Below are 18,434 nucleotides of genomic sequence, written 5' to 3'. Positions count from 1 at the left end.
GGCAAATAAGCATGTGAAAAGATGTGCTTTTCTGCATACTTCATACATCATCAGGGAAACGCAAATTAAAAGAATGAGACACTGCCACATACCTGTAAGAACGGCCAAAGTCTACAACACTGTTACTACCACAAGCTGGTAAGAATGTGGAACAGTAGGAACTCTCAGACATTGCTAGTGGGAATGCAAAATGGAACAGCCACTTTGGAAGACAGCTTAGCAGTTTCTAACAAAACTAGACATATTCTAACATACAACCCAGCAATCACAATCCGTGTTGTTTGAGGAGTTGAAAACTTATACCCACACAAAATCCAGTACACAGATGTTTACAGAAGCTTTATTCATAACTGCCAAAACTTGGAAGCAATCAAGATGACCTTCAGTAGTTGAAGGGATAAACTATGGTACATTCAGACAATGAAACAGAACTATTAAGCCATGAACAGATATGGAGGAAACGTAGAAGTGTAACACTAGGTGAAAGAAGCCAATATGAAGAGGCTATACAGTGTATGAATCCAATTATATGACACTCTAGAAAAGACAAAACCATGGAGGCAATAAAAGCATCAGCAGTGGGCAGATGTTGCAGAGGTGGAGCGGGACGAATAGGTGGAGCGGGACGAATAGGTGGAGCTCAGCGGATTTTTAGGGGAGTAAAATACTCTGACACTTTAATAACGGATATAAGTCATTTTACATTTGACCAAACCCATAAAATGTACACCACCAAGAGTGAACCCTAATATACACAAACTATAAACTAGGATGATTATGATGTGTCAATGTAGGTTCATCAATTATAACAAATGGATCACTTTGGTCGGCGGAATGTGGATAATGGAGAAGGCCATACATGTGTGCAGGAAGTAGATGACAAATCTCTTTGCCTTCCTTTCAACAGCTCTAAAAAAAATAGTCTTGAAAATGGGGGAAGAGGAGGATTAAGTCTGACAGGATTAAGAACAAGCTAGTTGACAATAAAGCGAACATTACACAGTATGCTTATCCTACCCAACTGTGAGCCACTTACCTTCCATACTAGGGGAAGGGAAAGCAATCATCACGAGCACAGGAAGAATCATCACTCCATCCACCATTGTACAACTGTGGAGGGAAAAAATAAGAGAGTTCAGTAAACCAAAAAAAATGTAACTGCAGGAAGACAAATGAAGCATACCATCTTTATACTTGTCATTCAAGGCCTTTCTTACAAATCCCTCTTACATATGTTGCCTTACTTCTTAGTAATTTAAACATGTACCCTTTACATGGATCTAAATAAATCATCTTAAAGTGTTAATCAGATTTCTCTCCTACTGGTGGCCCATCCAAGACAACATTCTCTGAGTCTACCCTCTTATAAAGAGCTCAAAAGGGACATGAAAAATTCTCAGTTATAACGCTAAGTATTCCTAAAGGACTTATAAGGATGGGTATTCGTAAAGGACTTAAGTTTGAATTTTATCTTATTCCACTGAACTCAGAATTGGCAACAAGAATTCTGAGAAGCATGAATAGACTGTTCTAACATGATTCTCCAAGCCAGGCTTCAGCAATACGTGAACCGTGAACTTCCAGATGTTCAAGCTGGTTTTAGAAAAGGCAGAGGAACCAGAGATCAAATTGCCAACGTCCGCTGGATCATCAAAAAAGCAAGAGAGTTCCACAAAAAACATCTATTTCTGCTTTATTGACTATGCCAAAGCCTTTGACTGTGTGGATCACAATAAACTGTGGAAAATTCTGAAAGAGATGGAAATACCAGACTACCTGACCTGCCTCTTGAGAAACCTGTATGCAGGTTAGGAAGCAACAGTTGGAACTGGACATGGAACAACAGACTGGTTCCAAATAGGAAAAGGAGTACGTCAAGGCTGTATATTGTCACCCTGCTTATTTAACTTCTATGCAGAGTACATCATGAGAAACGCTGGGCTGGAAGAAGCACAAGCTGGAATCAAGATTGCCGGGAGAAATATCAATAACCTCAGATATGTAGATGACACCACCCTTATGGCAGAAAGTGAAGAGGAACTCAAAAGCCTCTTGATGAAAGTAAAAGAGGAGAGTGAAAAAGTTGGCTTAAAGCTCAACATTCAGAAAACGAAGATCATGGCATCTGGTCCCATCACTTCATGGGAAATAGATGGGGAAACAGTGTCAGACTTTATTTTGGGGGCTCCAAAATCACTGCAGATGGTGACTGCAGCCATGAAATTAAAAGACACTTACTCCTTGGAAGGAAAGTTATGACCAACCTAGATAGAATATTCAAAAGCAGAGACATTACTTTGCCAACAAAGGTCCGTCTAGTCAAGGCTATGGTTTTTCCAGTGGTCATGTATGGATGTGAGAGGTGGACTGTGAAGAAAGCTGAGCGCCAAAGAATTGATGCTTTTGAACTGTGGTGTTGGAGAAGACTCTTGAGAGTCCCTTGGACTGCAAGGAGATCCAACCAGTCCATTCTGAAGGAGATCAGCCCTGGGATTTCTTTGGAAGGAATGATGCTAAAGCTGAAACTCCAGTACTTTGGCCACCTCATGCGAAGAGTTGACTCATTGGAAAAGGCCCTGATGCTGGGAGGGATTGGGGGCAGGAGAAGAAGGGGACAACAGAGGATGAGATGGCTGGATGGCATCACTGACTCGATGGACATGAGTCTGAGTGAACTCCGGGTGTTGGTGATGGACAGGGAGGCCTGGCGTGCTGCGATTCATGGGATCGCAGAGTCAGACACGACTGAGCGACTGAACTGAACTGAACATGATGCTAAAGATTAAGTGACTGAATAATCCAAGCCAAATTACTATGTTTGCGCTTTACTTTTCCTCAAAAGGATTAGAGGGGAAGCAATTTACAATCATCATACAGCGCTAAAAAAGAAAAAAAAAGTCAAACACAAAACTATAGCTTACACTTCATCTAGAACAAAGCAATGTATTCTTACATTACTTTAAATTTAACAAAGCATAGACACAATCAAGACAGGAAGAAATCCAATGAAACTTTAACCTGTGAAACTATATTGGAGAGAAAATAAGATATATAAACTTTAAGTTGATACTGCCCTAAAACTACATGGGCAGAAGCTCAATGTTCTGAGTCAAAGGACAGCAACAGAGAACTTTTCCATTTGAGTAATTCCTGAAAAATTTTGGAAATTATGATGAGAGTTTGGTTATAGTAATTCTTTATTACAAAAATAATTTAAAAAAATTAAACCTTGAACTAGTTGCAATCTTCTGGATGGCAAAAATAGAGAAAATGGGTAAAGTTCTTTAATGAAAAGGTTCATGTGCTATGTTACTCTTGTAGCTTTAAAGCAAAGAATAAGAACCCATTGCTATCTAAGTTGTTTGGAATGGACACCTTCTGACTCATCATCTTAAAATCAAAATTTTTTGTTAGTGATTGCTCATGCCCCACACCTCTATTCTGTCTTACCACCCCAATTTGTCTACAATTGCATTTCAGACTCTCTCTTCTCTAACAGCAAGGTGAGGGAAAGGGTTAAAGGAGAGTTTAATGGACTTCTTTTTTATATTTTTAAAAGCACATGAAACATGAGAGACCCTTTTTTCTGTTTCCGTTGTTGTTATTGTTATTATTATTATTTCCATGTTCACCACAGATCTTTTCTAGAGCAAGCCCTTATTAATATACAAACGCCTCACCTCCCCCTGGGATCCTTACAAATATCTGCCTTTGAACAGAAGCACTCTGTTGGTTCCCTCCACTCCAGGTGACCTGAGCCTCCCCTCTACTTCTCTCCTACCCAACTCCCTCCTCCTGCCATTCATGATCCAGTTCAAAAAGCAAATGCCTGGTGCAACAGTTCTCCATCAGCAGTGATTTCACCCCTCCAGCACTGGTCTAACACCACGCAGAATTAATCATTTGTCTACGTCAATCTCCAGCACTGGCCTACTTGCCCCCAAAGAGGTACATACTTCCACAGGCCATACAAAATAATTCATTAAATTATGGAATGAATATACTAAAACTTGCATCCTATTTAAAAAATGATTTAATCTAATAGAGTGATAACTTCATCTTTTATGATAGTCCACTATAAGTGGTATCTTGCCGAAGTGGGAGTTACCTAATGTGAAAGAGTGGACATGGTTTGCTTCTAGAATAGTCAGGCTTGAAGGTTTATTTAAGTGGAATCACAGGTTGTAAAGAATCCACGTGCAATGAGGGAGACTTTGGTTTGATCCCTGGGTTGGGAAGATCCCCTGGAGAAGGGAAAGGCTACTCACTCCAGTATTCTGGCCTAAAGAATTCCATGGACTGTCTAGTCCATGGAGTCACAAAGAGTCAGAAAAGACTGAACGACTTTCACTTTCACGGGTTGTTATGGCTAGATACAATGAAATGAGCCCTCTCCACATTGCAAGTGTTCAAATCCATAAAGGATACTACAGATTAAATATGTTATTAATGAGTACCAGAGAATAGTAAGAAAATGGTGGAGCTGATATCACTGTTCCTAGTGGTTAATCAGTTTACTAGAGAAAAGCAATTAACATTTAGTTCAATGTGACATGAAGCAGGCTCACCAACTTCAAAATTAAAAAATACATTAAAAACTGATTTGCATCCAGTATCACAAACAATAAACATTATCCTGAGTGACTTGAGATTTTCGTCAATAATACAATGTCATTACCATTAGCAATACCATAAATATTTCATCTTAAGTCTTTTTAAAAATTCTCCTTTATGTATGTTTTATAGTACGTAGATTTATTTTATATAACACTTATAAGCAACATACACATTGAGGGTATACACTGAAAAAGCTTTTTAACTGATGAGATATAATCATCAAAAGCCTTTGAAAACCACTGAACTATCACAGTCTTATCTTTGAATTTCCAGCCCATCTTTTCTCCTTCCTTCCACAACTATTGGAAGCCTGCTATTAACAAAACAACTTGAAATTTTTCCGGAGGGTGGAGCAGCTTCCCTGGGGAGATTATATCTAAACAGGAACTAGAAAGATGAGTAGGAGGTACTACAAAAAGGGCGAGCGTATGTGAGTTCTCGTTTGTGTGTGTGCGTGCACATGTGTTTGTGTTGGAGCGGTGAACACTCTGGTGGAGACAGGAGGGCATTTAAGGAAAATGGCAGTTTCTCAGCTTTGACACAGACCCTGTGGCAAGGGGAAGCATGGTGCATTCTGAGGACTTAAGACATATTTCACATGAAAAAAAAAAAAACACCAGGCTAGGATACAGAGAGCTTATAGAGAAGAGTGATAAGGAAAGAAAACCCAAGAAGGCCGGGGAGGTAGCCCCCAACCAGAACCTGGGTAAAACACGGTAAGCCCTAGTAAGTAAGCCCCCTACTCACCTCCCTACATTCAAAGCCTTCTCCACTCCATTGTCCTTAGCACACCAACTGGCCAGCTTCCTGCCTGTCTCTGGACCTCTCTATATACGTTGCTGCTACTCCCAGTGATTGGGTCCATCTTTTAGGATCCAATCTGGCAAATTCCTACTCATCTTTCAAGTCTCCAATGCACTACCTTCTAGAAGCTTTCCTATATCCTCATATTCCCTCATTATACTCTCACATACCATTTTGTTGATTTCATTCATAGCACTTATCATAATTAATAATTACATATTCATACTCATATGTGTGCTTTGGAACATCTGCCTCCCTCACTAGACTATAAACATTATAGTAAAATCTATAGTCTATTTTGTTCATCACTACCAAAGCCAAGTAGGTGCACATTTAATACTTGCTAAATTCAAATTTCCCCTGAACTAATCAGTTCAATTTAACTTTAAATTCCAAAGAATTAGCAATGCCCCCTCCACACTCCTAACACACAAGCATCTGCAAAGGAATAGCAAGATTAAGGCATTTATCAACTGTTAACTTTATTATCTAGAATTTAGTGCAGGTAGTAATAGTCAACAGGTAACAAGTCCAAAGGTTTAAAATCAAGAATTCTTTCACAATTTAAAAAATAATTCTAAAGACAATCACCACTGGCAATTTTTCCTGTCACAAAACCAACAAAAGTTCATGCCCCTAAACACCTTTTAACTGATTATTATTGTGCAAGCAAAATTGAAACAATAATTTAGGCTCCTAAATGGAAAACAGGGGAGGGAAAAAAAAGGAGTTAAAAATTCAGGCTTCCAAACAAAATCTGCTGTTTATAGATAGATAGCTCAAAACCTGCCAAAAATCTTTGGGGAAAAAATGTCAGCATCATTTGTTGGTCACCACTTTTTCAGTGTCTGGACTGCCTCTGCTGACCAGTTAACTCAGCTACTAAAAAAGGGTACTTTCAAAAGTAAAAAGGTAAACAAAATGCAGAAAGGAGAATATTCTGGAATAAATTTTCTGATCATATTTTACTTATGAAAAACATCAATATGATAATGTCCCAACTTGAAGCCCCAGGGATCTATAAGTTTAAAATATGCTAAGAAAACACTGTTTTTAAAAGTAATTTTAAAAGTACTCCTCTGTACTCAAGTATTTTTAACTAAGGAGTTTCATGTGGGCTGGCCCCAAAGAGAAACCGATAATGGGAGACGAGAGTGGCGATAATCAATAGTTCAGGGATGTTTTAATTTAGTGATTTAAAAAATTTTTGATCTCAGAATCTCTTTATACTCTTGAAAATTATTGAGGACTCTAAGGAACTTGTCTATGTGGGCTATTTCTATCAACAGTTATTCTATTAGAAATTTTTTAATTTTTTAATGGAGAATGTTTTAATTACTATTTGTTTTTAAATAACAACATATTATCCCATTTTTTCTAAATTAGAAAAAAAAAGAACTAAATGGAAACACAAATGTAGAGAAAAAATGTATGGGTACCAAAGGGGGAAAGGTTTGGGGGTGGGGGGGGCAGGAAATTGGGAGATTGGGATTGATATACCTACACTATTGATACTACGTATAAAATAGGTAACTAGTGAGAACCTACCGTATAGCTCAGGGAACTCTACTCAGTGCTCTAATAGTAACCTAAATGGAAAGGAAATTCAAAAACACAGGGGATCTATGTATATGTATAGCTGATTTATTCTGATGTACAGCAAAAACGAATACAACATTGTAAAGCAACTATACTCCAATAAAAATTAAAAAAATTTTTTTTAATTTTTAAGAAGTATATTCCCCCCTCAAAAAAAATTGTAGTGAGCAAAATGGTATTATTATGCATTTTGACAAATCTCTATGTTTGGCTTAGTAGAAAGCAACTGGATTCTCATATATGACTCTGCATTCAATCTGTTATGACATGTGGCATCAGCTGAAACATACAGAATCCAGCTTCACACATGAATATGTCTGTGTGACTGAAAGAAGAAGACACTGTGGAACACCCCTGAGATAGTCTTGAAAACTCCAGAGAATCCTGGACCATGCTTTGAGAATGGGCGCCTCACTCCTAAAAGAGCGACTCTTCTACCATACCAGGTAATCAGATGGTACTAAATATTTTAAGCTGAGCATTTGCTCAATACCTGACAAAAATGTTACTGTTCCACAGGTTAAGAAATATGTTTAAACTCCCTCACATCGAAGAAGTACACAAGTCCAGTGGTCAAGGGAAGCCATTATACACATCTATTTCATGTTGGAATAGCATTTTATGGATGCAATTAAATAGTGTTTAAATGAGACATGAAACTGATCAGAAGGGGTCTGGTGTCCATCTGCAATCCAACTGAATCCTTTTGCAATATTCTAAGTCCTAAATCCATAACTGAAAACACCCATAGGCTACTGGGGGTTATAGAATATTACCTGAAGGAGTCAGAGTACAAAATTTTGCCTCCAGTACATACCAACTCCTTGCTGTTCTTGGACAGTGCTCTCTATCCCTGGTAACTGATCTTAATATTTCAGACACAAGGCAAAGAGAGTTACTCAGAAAAAGGATAGGGACCTCCTGTCTTAACTCACATCCCTTCTTTAAATCAGTATCATCTCTTAAAATGTCTCAGGACTGCTCCCATGGGAGACAGGACAGTCCCATGATATTCTACTAAAAACAGACAAACCATCAGGGCAAAACAGAACTGCTTTCCAAATCCCATGGTACTTTTCAAACTCCATTTATAGATCAGACTGATATTCAGTTAAGGAGCTAGTCTTTAGCTCAATTTTTAACATGTGTGGGCTTGAGACCAAGTTTGGCACTTCTTTTTCTCATCACAGTTTTACAGCTGGATAAAGCCACTGATACACTGCAATATATTCCCTCAAAAATCACAAAGCATTTTGATGTCAGTCACAGAATAACCACAAGTATAATACACTTCTATATTCAACCTTTAGGGCTCATATTAAGTAATCTAGTTGATTATTAGTGATACTATAAAAGATACTTCTAACACCTAGACTTATGAACAGCATACAATTTGTCATCCGTATGTAGAGGATGAAAGAGAAGCTGGAAGAGGAACCCTGAGATTCTTTCCCATCAGAAAATCCTACAAAATGTCCATTTGTCTGGCCTGGTGGCCTAGACTTATTAGGTTTGTTCATTTGTTCAGTGAATAATTCACTGGGCACCTACTCGTTCAATAGGGACTTGTTTGATACTCTTCTCAATTCAACTTCTAACAATCTCCAAGTTAGAATCTTGAAAGATACGTTGTACTTTCATCCATTCCTATTTTGAATGACTTTTCCACCATTCACGTAAAGATGCTCACTCACTGTTGGTGAGCACTATCATGACTGTCCTGTTATATATCTTTTATATGGCCTATGCTATGCCTACCACAAGGGAAAAAAAAAATTTCCCTTTACTATAATATAAATTAGAGTGATTCCGCTTTCCCTCAGTTATCTGTCTACACCACATCGTTAGTATAGTAACAGTAGTGATACTTAGGTAACCAAGCACTGTGCTTAGGGGCCCTATGTATTATCTTGTTTAACCTCTCCCCAAAACACTCTATAATAGGGGTCCCCAACTTCAGGGTTTCAAGCCTGATGATCTGAGGTAGAGCTAATGTAATAATGATAGAAATATAGTGCACAATAGATGTAATGTGCTGGATTCATCCTGAAACCATCTCCCTCTCCCCCGTGATGGAAACATTGTCTTCCAACAAAACAGGGCTTCCAGTCCCTGGAGCCAAAAAAGCTGGGAACCACTGCTCTAAAATAAATATTCATATTAATTCCATTTTACCAACAAGAAAAATCAGTAGGTAAGTAGAAGTAACTCGCTCAAGGACACAAAGTCAAACTCAAAGCCCACCTAACCAGAGTTCAGGTCCTAATCAACCAACATACACAACCCTCACTAACCAGCCAGTCATTGTTTAGCAATCTGTTTTTGTCATCCTTAACATTTTATCCAAGCTTCAACACACTGTGCATTTTATCTTGATTTTCCTCTTGGAAAACAATCTTTACTCATGGTTATTTGGGTCACCTTTCAAGCATGCCCTCTTTCCATTTCTCTAATCTCAGAATTAATTTCATATACTCTAATTATCTCCCCTACCCCGAAAAAAAAAAAAAAAAAAGAACTTGATGTGAAAGGAAAAATAAGCCATGTTGCTGGTATACAAGTAGTTTCTACCTCCCACCTACCATCCTCATTCTTCAATTCTCTTGTAACTCACACGGTAAAATAAAAACCAGAATTAGTGTAAGTCAGGCACATTTGGGGGTCAAAGTCAGACTCAGTAAGATAAATTCCAGACACAAAACTTTGAGGGAAGGTATACTTACAACCACTACCTCCAAGTGGGACAGAAATCAGCCATTATGTGACAATAGTGATGTCCCTTCTCTGCTCAACAAGCAGAGAGAGAACCCAAGGGCAGCTTGCTCCAAACTACCTGGGCCTTTGGAAAGGGTGGGGAGAGAGGGGCTGTCAGTTATAGATGCAAAGGCTAAACCAAAGCCATCATACCATATAAGTTAAGTCAGGGTCTTTTCTCCAGTTCACAAATGACCTGGTAAATATTTTTAACACCACACTCTCTCTGAACTGGCAATGTGCAAGTTGCCAGTACTTGGTTTTATATAGACTTCACTGCTGCGGGAGGGTTTCTGGTGGGGTGTTACTTTCAGAATATTAGCATGTAATTTGATCTTTCAAGATAGATGAATACAAATAGCTTCTTGGACAAGTACTACAGAACTGAAACCCAGCCCCTGGATCAGTTCATCTTGTGGTCAGAGGAAATAATTACAGATGATTTCAGGAAAGAAAGCACTTTGACTGAAAGAGTTACACTCCAAACATTCCAGCTGCGACAGATGGAACCAAGACATGGTTTGGAATGGACAGGAAAAGAATAATATTAAAAAAAAAAGGGGGGGGGGGGGTGAGGGGCGGGGAAATGAGGCTTAATTGAATGAAAATAAATAAGCAGTTTAAGTTAAGCTACCATGTAGAACTGAAGAATCCCCAGTAGGTTTATTTTAATTGTGTACAGGACGGAACTGACTTTGTTACACCCCTACCAGATACACAGATAATAGCTAAGCTAAGCTTCCGATACCAATGTTTTGATCACCCACCACATACCTTCCTGGTATCTCAAGACCTGGTTTTATTTCAATGCGCCTGACTACATGGAAACTCTCCTTCATTTTCCACTTCATTCCCTCTGTATCAAATAGCCACGGCTCTCCTGCTTTGTTTCAACTGATAGCACCCATCATCTCCCAGCTGTTTTGTTTTATTCTCTTAGGCAGCTCAGGGCTCCTCTCTCTCCAGTTTACAAACTGGGAGTTTTTTGGTTTTGTTTTTTTAACCTACCAGTAGATAGGAACCTGTTATTCGCCCCCTCCCACCCACACCCCTCCTCTTAGATGAGGCACTGTGACGTCCAGCTAACATCTTACCTCCTCCCCAAGCCCTCAGTTAGATGCCGTCTCAGCACCTGCCACGTTTCTAACTGCCTGCAGTCTCCCCTTTAGCCTTCAAGTCAGATCTTCCTATCCCTCCAGGCATCTGACAAATGGTGGCTTGGGCACTGCCATCTGACACAATTGTCCCAATTCTAAGGCCAATAGGACTAACCTGTAATAATTTGAAGGGTGGGGAGAAATTAAGATGTCAGCACTAGGGAGGTATATCTCTTTTTGTTTTTCAAATGGGAAGCACTAGAGCATACTTCTGTGGAGATCCAGCCTGACCACAGCTCTTCTCATCCACGTTCCCCTACACACTCCAGTCCATTCCTCCTTCACACCTCCCCACCCTCACCCCCTTTGGTGTGCTGCCAACTTCTTCACGGCATTTAGTGCTGTGTGCAATTTGTCGTTTATGTACTAGATTATTAGTTTTTATTATGACTCTCCCTCTCCCATTCCTTATTCCACACACCAAAATTCAAGCAGCATGAGAGTAAGAACTCTATCTGGTGCATGGCTATACATCCCTGTGCCTGGCACATACCAGGCACGCAATATGAATTAAAGCACATTAATTTTAACTTCTTAGTCAATGCTACACTTTGGGTTGGGTTGGGTGGTGAGGTTTACGGGATTTTTTTTTTTTACAGCCTGGCAAGGAAGTGACTGGGGGAGGAGGCTGCCCCTCATCCTCTATGGAATATAGCTCCAACCAGGTATTGGAGATAAATTAAAAGATATCATTTGTAACCTGGATTTCAGTTTTCAAGGGTGTCATCCAAGAGCAGCAGCCAAAGAAAAAGATGGCTGGCAGACTCCGGGTATACCAGACGACTCCCTGGTGGACACTAGCCCATTTGGCCAGGACTGCCTGGCTCTCTAGTTGCAGACACCAGCTGATCTGCCCAGAGCCATCCCAAGTGACCTCGGAGACAGCTTCTGGAGCTTGAAAATACATCTCCTACGAGTCAGAAATTGACATATTTCACCCACCCCCACCTCCCCACCCCACCCCACCCCACCCCCGTCTTCTAACAGTTATTGACGCTATTTGGAAAGCCATGCTTCCATGCCTATTAATAACCTTCAGAAAGAACCCTGAGGAAGTGTCAAGAGAAAAATAGATCTGGCTGATGGAAGCCAAAGACTCAATCAGAGGTTACAATTAGCAATTAATACATTTAAAGAAAAAGAAAGTTGTAACATCTTCTGTATCATATGTTATCTGTTCAGGAGGCTTGAAACAAAACACTGAGCCAATGAATTCAACAAATGCTGAGTCAAGAACACCAGTCTTTACAGAAAGAAACTCTTTTAAAGGCCCCTTATCTGTTTAAATAGAGCAGCTACTAACTTTATCCTCGCATCAACAATTCCAGAGAATTTAGCCTGACTGATATCATTAAACCTTTATAGTTATTTATATCTTTATAAAGTTTCTTCAGGTGACACTTTAAATAGTAACCAAATCAATCTATTCTAAAATAATGGAACAACTAATTAACATTAATCTTTAAAAAGACTTTCCTTAGTGGTCTATTCTCCTCTCCCCTCCCCCAGCGAGAATGTGATTAATGGAATTCTCTCACAACTTAGCTTGAAATATGCTTTTGCCAGTCGAGCAGCTAAAGCAGAATCAGATAATTGTGGTATGACTCAACAAATGCACAGCTGTTCATTTAAATATATCCATCAAAAGTATAAATACGATCATGAGAAAGAAAATGAGCCGTGTACACAGGGTCAGTGTACAAGATGAACAAGTTAGCAGCGAAGTAACCATAACAGAAAACAAGGAGGAGGAGAAACGAGACAGGGAGAGGCTCTGGGGCCACGTGGAAAGAGACCAGGAAACGGGCATAACCAAAAGCCACCCACGCAACCCCAAACGCTCAATGGACCTAAATCAGAAATTAATGGCAAGTAAAAATAAATGCACTCAACTAAGTGAGAAGAAATAAAATCCAGGAAATAGAGGATGCCCCCAAGTACACAGAGGTAGGAAGCTTATAGGGTAAAAATGATGAATCGAACCTATTATGAAAAACAAAGACCCTGAGGCAGAGAAAAGCAGGAAGAACAGGGTACTCACCTCAGTCCTCTCCCCACAACTTTCAAAGACAGACATTAGGAAATCCAGAAAATGGAGGAATCCCTCCAACAGTCAGTCCCAAAGCAAACAACTGAAGAACACCACCCCGTGGCAGGCAACCCCTCTGGGATGTTCTACACGTGTTACCTGAATACGAGGAAAAGGAAAACAAGAAAGAGAGAGGATGTGAAGAGGAGCGGGAGGAGCACTAATTAAGAGCAAAGGGCCGATGACAGCCATAAAAGCCCTGCTCCTTCCTTCTTCCTCAGGGATGGACATAAAGGCCCAGTGAGAACTTGAGAAGCAGAAGGACCTCTCAAGTACTCTTGGTTATCTCTCCTCTTTCAGTGTGTCATTCAAAATATTAACACATAGAACATCTAATCCACGATGACCATTTCCAAGCTCCCCGAACCATCAAAACTCTAGAACTTGCCAAAATGTAACCTCCCTGGTGCTGGTGGGCCCTGACCGCATGCCTGGCCTCGCCATTCAGTCACCCTCCTGCATGAGGAACCACTCACATCTCCACTGTGACAAGCAAACCTCCCTTACATTGTTATAAGTGAAACTATTTCAGCAACCACCACCTCCCTCAGTCCCAAGCCCTCTTAAATCTACCCTCTTCTCCCCTTGCAGAAAACTTCCTACAAAGAGCACTCTACAGAGCTCCCAGCACCTCCTCGCTGTCTCTACTCAGTCCATTACCAAATGCCTCCGGGTAAGGTTCTAACTCTTTGTACACTTCACCTTATCCTTCAGATTAACAAGGCAGCTTCCTCGAAACTCAGACTTGGAAACCTCACTCCCCAAGATTTTTCTTTGATTGACCTGAGATGAGGCCAAGGAATCCCCCAGACCCACAGCAGTTCGGGTGATGCTGAGAATGCTGAGGGTGGCATCTCTGGTCCACCGGGCAGCATGGCAGGGCTGATGACCTCCTTCTCCCCCTGGGTTCTTCCCTAGCTGGGATTAGGAGGCTCCATCTCTCTGCTATCTTTACGTTCCTGGTTTGGACCAGCTCAGTTTCCTTGGGTGGTAGGTTCTTCTTCTGCCTCTCTCCTCTTAGATGCTGGCTTCCCTTGAGGCATCACATCTCTTGGCCTTCCCTTCTCCTCATTCGAGATGCTACCCAGCTTCACCAGCACTGAGCCAGCCCGAACCACCAGCTGAGGATGCTTTCTTCACTCACATTTCCCTTCCCTGACTATTCCTTCCTTATCACCTTCTTTATCATACGTCCTCGTCTTTTCACTGTATTTAAAATTAAAAAAAAAAAATTTTTATAACAGGCATTTCAAGTTACATAAAGAAAAAGGATAATAAACCCTATTTTGACCTCCCAGTTCCCAAAACAAACAATCTCATTTTCCATATTCTGCCCATTTTATTCCTGATGTATTTTAACAAGAATCCCAGAAGTCACATCATTTCACCCACAAATTCTCTAACAGATAAGGACTTTTTCTAGCATGACTATAAAGCCAGCATTTCACCCAACAAGATTAAGTCTTTCTCCTCCAAACATCATCTAAAAGCTAATCAGTGGTTAAATTTGCCCACTTTTCAACAATTATAAACATCCCTTTTTCCTCCCCCTGAAAACTGGGAAGAGAATGGGGATAGCACATCAAAAAGGAACTGTTTCTATCGCCTTTCAGTTCTCATCACTAGTGATACAGTGTTAGGATTGGGGCAGTGTTGACAATATGTGTGCATCCTGTGGAAGGCAGCAAATGTGTAACTATAGCCAATTCAAATTCTATTGTTCCGGGCTGTTCCGGACAACCTAAATTTTCTGGGTGGAACAAAGGAGTTAGAGATATAATACTGAAAAGGTTAAATAAGAACCATATAAGCTGAATTTGAATTGGAAGCATCAGTATGAACTCATTGAGTATCTATATAGATATATATATATAAAATAAATATACACAGTATATAATAAATATACATGGTTATCCTCTGCCCATTAAACCAACCTACCCAGCATCAGTGAGCATTCTGGATGCCCAGACTGTGGACCTAAATTACCATTTTCTACCAAAAGAAAAAGAACAAGTTGAATTCAACAAACACAATGCCATCACCCAGCCAGTGGGAAATTAGAGGTCAAATGGCTGGGTTCTCAACATATAAGCTATAAGGAAAGCAAAGGGCTGGAGGGGTAACCTAAGTTTTAGAAAGAAAGTGAAGTCACTCAGTTGTGTCTGACTCTTTGCGACCCCGTGGACAGTAGCCTGCACCAGGATCCTCGGTCCATGGGATTTTCTAGGCAAGAGTACTGGAGTGGGTTGCCATTTAGGAAACTTCAAAAACATGAAAAGAAATGCAAGACTAAACTGTAGTAGCTAGATATGCACAGGCAGGTGATGAAACCACACAGAAAGGCAATGAAGCAATTACTACAGAAGTCAGGAAGCTGGTTGCCTCTGGAGAGAGAGTGACACGTAGGGGACACGCCAAGGAGCTTTAGGGGGCTGCTAATATTCTGTCTCTTGATCTGCATGGAGGTCACAAAACATATTCACCTTACAAAAATTAACTAAGCTATGTATACTTTGTGTGATATCTGTATCTGTGTTTTACTTCATATAATAAAAAGATAAATAGGAGAAACAAAAGAGGAATGTGTATTATTTAAACAAAGGTGCAGACTAACACACACCCACTCTCAGAGGCAGTAACAACACTGAGTATCAAATATATATATATGCAAAAATTTGCCCAGGTTTGTGTTACAAACAAGTTTATACAATAATCTTCTGAAATGTCAACTACTTTCTATCTTCAGTGGGAATATTGTTTTTTCACATTCCAAGTTTATTAATTCTTAATAGAGAAATAGGCTTCACTTACCAAGTCATAATTAGAAATCAAGTATTAAAATAAAAGTAACAACATCTTATAAGTTGGTCCTTCCTCTCTCTTACTTCAATTTTACATATGTTTCATGGGTCAAGGATATACAATGATTATAGAATCCAAATCAGTGTTTTCCAAACACTGCAACATTAATCACCAAATAAGAAAAATTAACACCATAAAGCTATGGACCTTCTCTCACAAAACTTATTTAGCACAATCCCAATAATCATATTAACAGGTTTTCTTCTTAGGGTGGAGAGAGTGGTGACTAGATATGATTAAAGTCCTTGTTTTTTCAAAACCACACACACAGATAAATAGAAAAATTCTATAAAATTAAAATTCTATAGAAGGAAATTTAAAATAAATATGAAAATTCAGTAAAATGGAACTACTCCTACAAAAGAGGGAAAAGAAACATATTAAGCTCCAAGAGTTTAAGAAAAATAGTATGATCCTGCTACATGCATAGGTAGAGAGATCAGTGAAACTAAACAGATATCCCAGAAATAAACCACAATGTATATGGGAATTTATAAGACAAAAGAAATCAAAAGAGAAAATTTGGGACTATTCAGTAAAATTGCAATGACCAGTCAATGTGACAGAGACTGCTTATTTTCCACTAAAATTCCTTCTTCACTTCTTGGGCACATGCTGACCAGCACAGATTGCATTCCCCACCCTCCCTCACAACTAGATGTGATCACAGGACTAAGTTCTCACCAATGGAATTAGAAGTGACATGTGATCACTTGCCCTGGACTTTCTCCTTCGTCCTTCACTAGGAAGGAACCCAGCTATGGTAGCAACCCAGCTATGACCATACAGATAACTACAGAGCCACAAGACAGACAGAACCTGCCTCCCAGTGACCAGTGGATATGGGTGGTTCTGCAGACTTCCTCTGCTCACACTGGAACTGTTAAGTGAGGACAAAAATCAACTTCTCTGTTCTTTGACCCATGGCATAGTTCAGTTCCTTGGTTACAGCAACTCAGCCTTATCCTAATTAATAAAGAACCTAGAGAAAAACTGAGTTAGAGTCATACCTAACATTCCAGGTGGATCAAAGATTTAAGTCTAAAAAAAAGAACAACATGACACTGCAAGGAACCATGAAATAAGTTTTTAGCTCTAAGAATGGAAACAGTCTTTTAATTGTGATACAAAATCCTGAAGCCAAAAAAAAGTTGATTATATATTTATCTCTATAAATATTGGGGGGAGGGGGGGTGGCTGTGCCACATGACTTGCGGGATCTTAAGTTCCCTGACCAGGGATCAAAGCTGGCCCTGGCAGTGTCTAGTCCTAACCACTGGACCACTAATGAATCCCCTCTATAAATATTTTTAAACATCTTTTATTGACTATCTCTTCCACTATAATGTAAGCTCCATGTAGCAAGAATTGGGATCTATTTTCTTTACTATTGTATAACCTAATGCCTGGAACAAGTGCTTAATGCATAAGAGGGATTCAATAAATACCTGCTAAATAAATTGATTAATTTAAGTATATAAAATCTGGTGGCTCAATGGTAAAGAATGGTAAAGAATGCCAATCAGGAGACACAGGTTCAATCCCTGGTTCGGAAAAATCCCCTGGAGAAAGAAATGACAACCCACTCCAGTATTCTTGTGTCTCCTGCATTAGCAGCTGGATTCTTTACCACCGCACCACCTGGGAAGCCCCACTCCAATATTCTTGTCTGGGAAATCCCATGGACAGAGGAGCCTGGCAGGCTAAAGTCCATGGGGTCACAAAGAGTCAGACAGCAAATAAAAAACAGCAACAACAACAAAAAAAACACAGCAAAATAATTATTTTTATACAAATGACCAAATATAAGTATCACAAGGATGGGGTGCTAATTTGTTCATGTATAGGAGCTCCTGTGAACTGATAATAAAATAGGAGCTCCTGTGAATTGATAATAAAAAGATCAATAACCCAATAGAAAACAGACAAAGGAATTAACACAGAGGGAACAGAACAGGAAATACAAAGGGTCTTTAAACTTATGAAAATATGCTTGGTGTCAATCAAAATAAGAAAAAATGCAAATTAAAGCTCCATTAAACTGTCATTTTTCACCTATTGATTTGGTGAAGAAGAAAACCTATCAGTTTGACAATTATACTGTGATTGGCATGGGTATGAGGAAGCAGGGTTCTCATCCATTGCTGGTGGAATCTAAAACTTTGCAGGCTCTATGAACTTGCAATTTGGCAATAAATTTCAACCCAAATTAAAATGTGCATAATTTTTTGACCCAGCAATTCCATTATTAGAAATGGATCCTACAGATACGTTCACAAACATGTTTAACATTATATATGTATAAGATTATTCCCTACAGCCTGGTTTATGATAATAAAATAGGAAATGATCTATAGTCATCAATAAGGTACTGGTTAAGTAAATTACAGCCCACCTCTAAATGGGATGTTAGGCTTCCATTAGGAAAGAATGCAGCATTAATATTAAGAACTTCCAAGAGACGGTATTTCAATGAAAAAAGAACAAAACGGTGTATGTTGTTATCACTTGGGTTAAAAAAAAAAAAAAGAAAGAAACTGCAATAATCTTTA

The 18,434-nt window shown here is 39.4% G+C and overlaps 1 protein-coding gene across 2 annotated transcripts in view; it reads right to left on the bottom strand.

Moving 5' to 3' along the window:
- The window catches only part of ACVR1 (activin A receptor type 1), a 130,793-nt gene that overhangs the window by 52,675 nt on the left and 59,684 nt on the right, over positions 1-18,434 (bottom strand). For both annotated transcript variants that reach the window (XM_025276330.3, XM_025276337.3), the window contains one exon: positions 1,037-1,110. In XM_025276330.3, the coding sequence (XP_025132115.1) occupies positions 1,037-1,103 (67 nt within the window). In that variant the 5' untranslated portion in view covers positions 1,104-1,110. The remainder of the gene's footprint in view (positions 1-1,036; positions 1,111-18,434) is intronic.

This window comes from Bubalus bubalis, chromosome 2 (genome assembly GCF_019923935.1).
Source record: "Bubalus bubalis isolate 160015118507 breed Murrah chromosome 2, NDDB_SH_1, whole genome shotgun sequence".
In the NCBI taxonomy this organism is placed as follows: Eukaryota; Metazoa; Chordata; class Mammalia; order Artiodactyla; family Bovidae; genus Bubalus; species Bubalus bubalis.
This window is presented reverse-complemented; position numbering and strand designations above follow the sequence as displayed.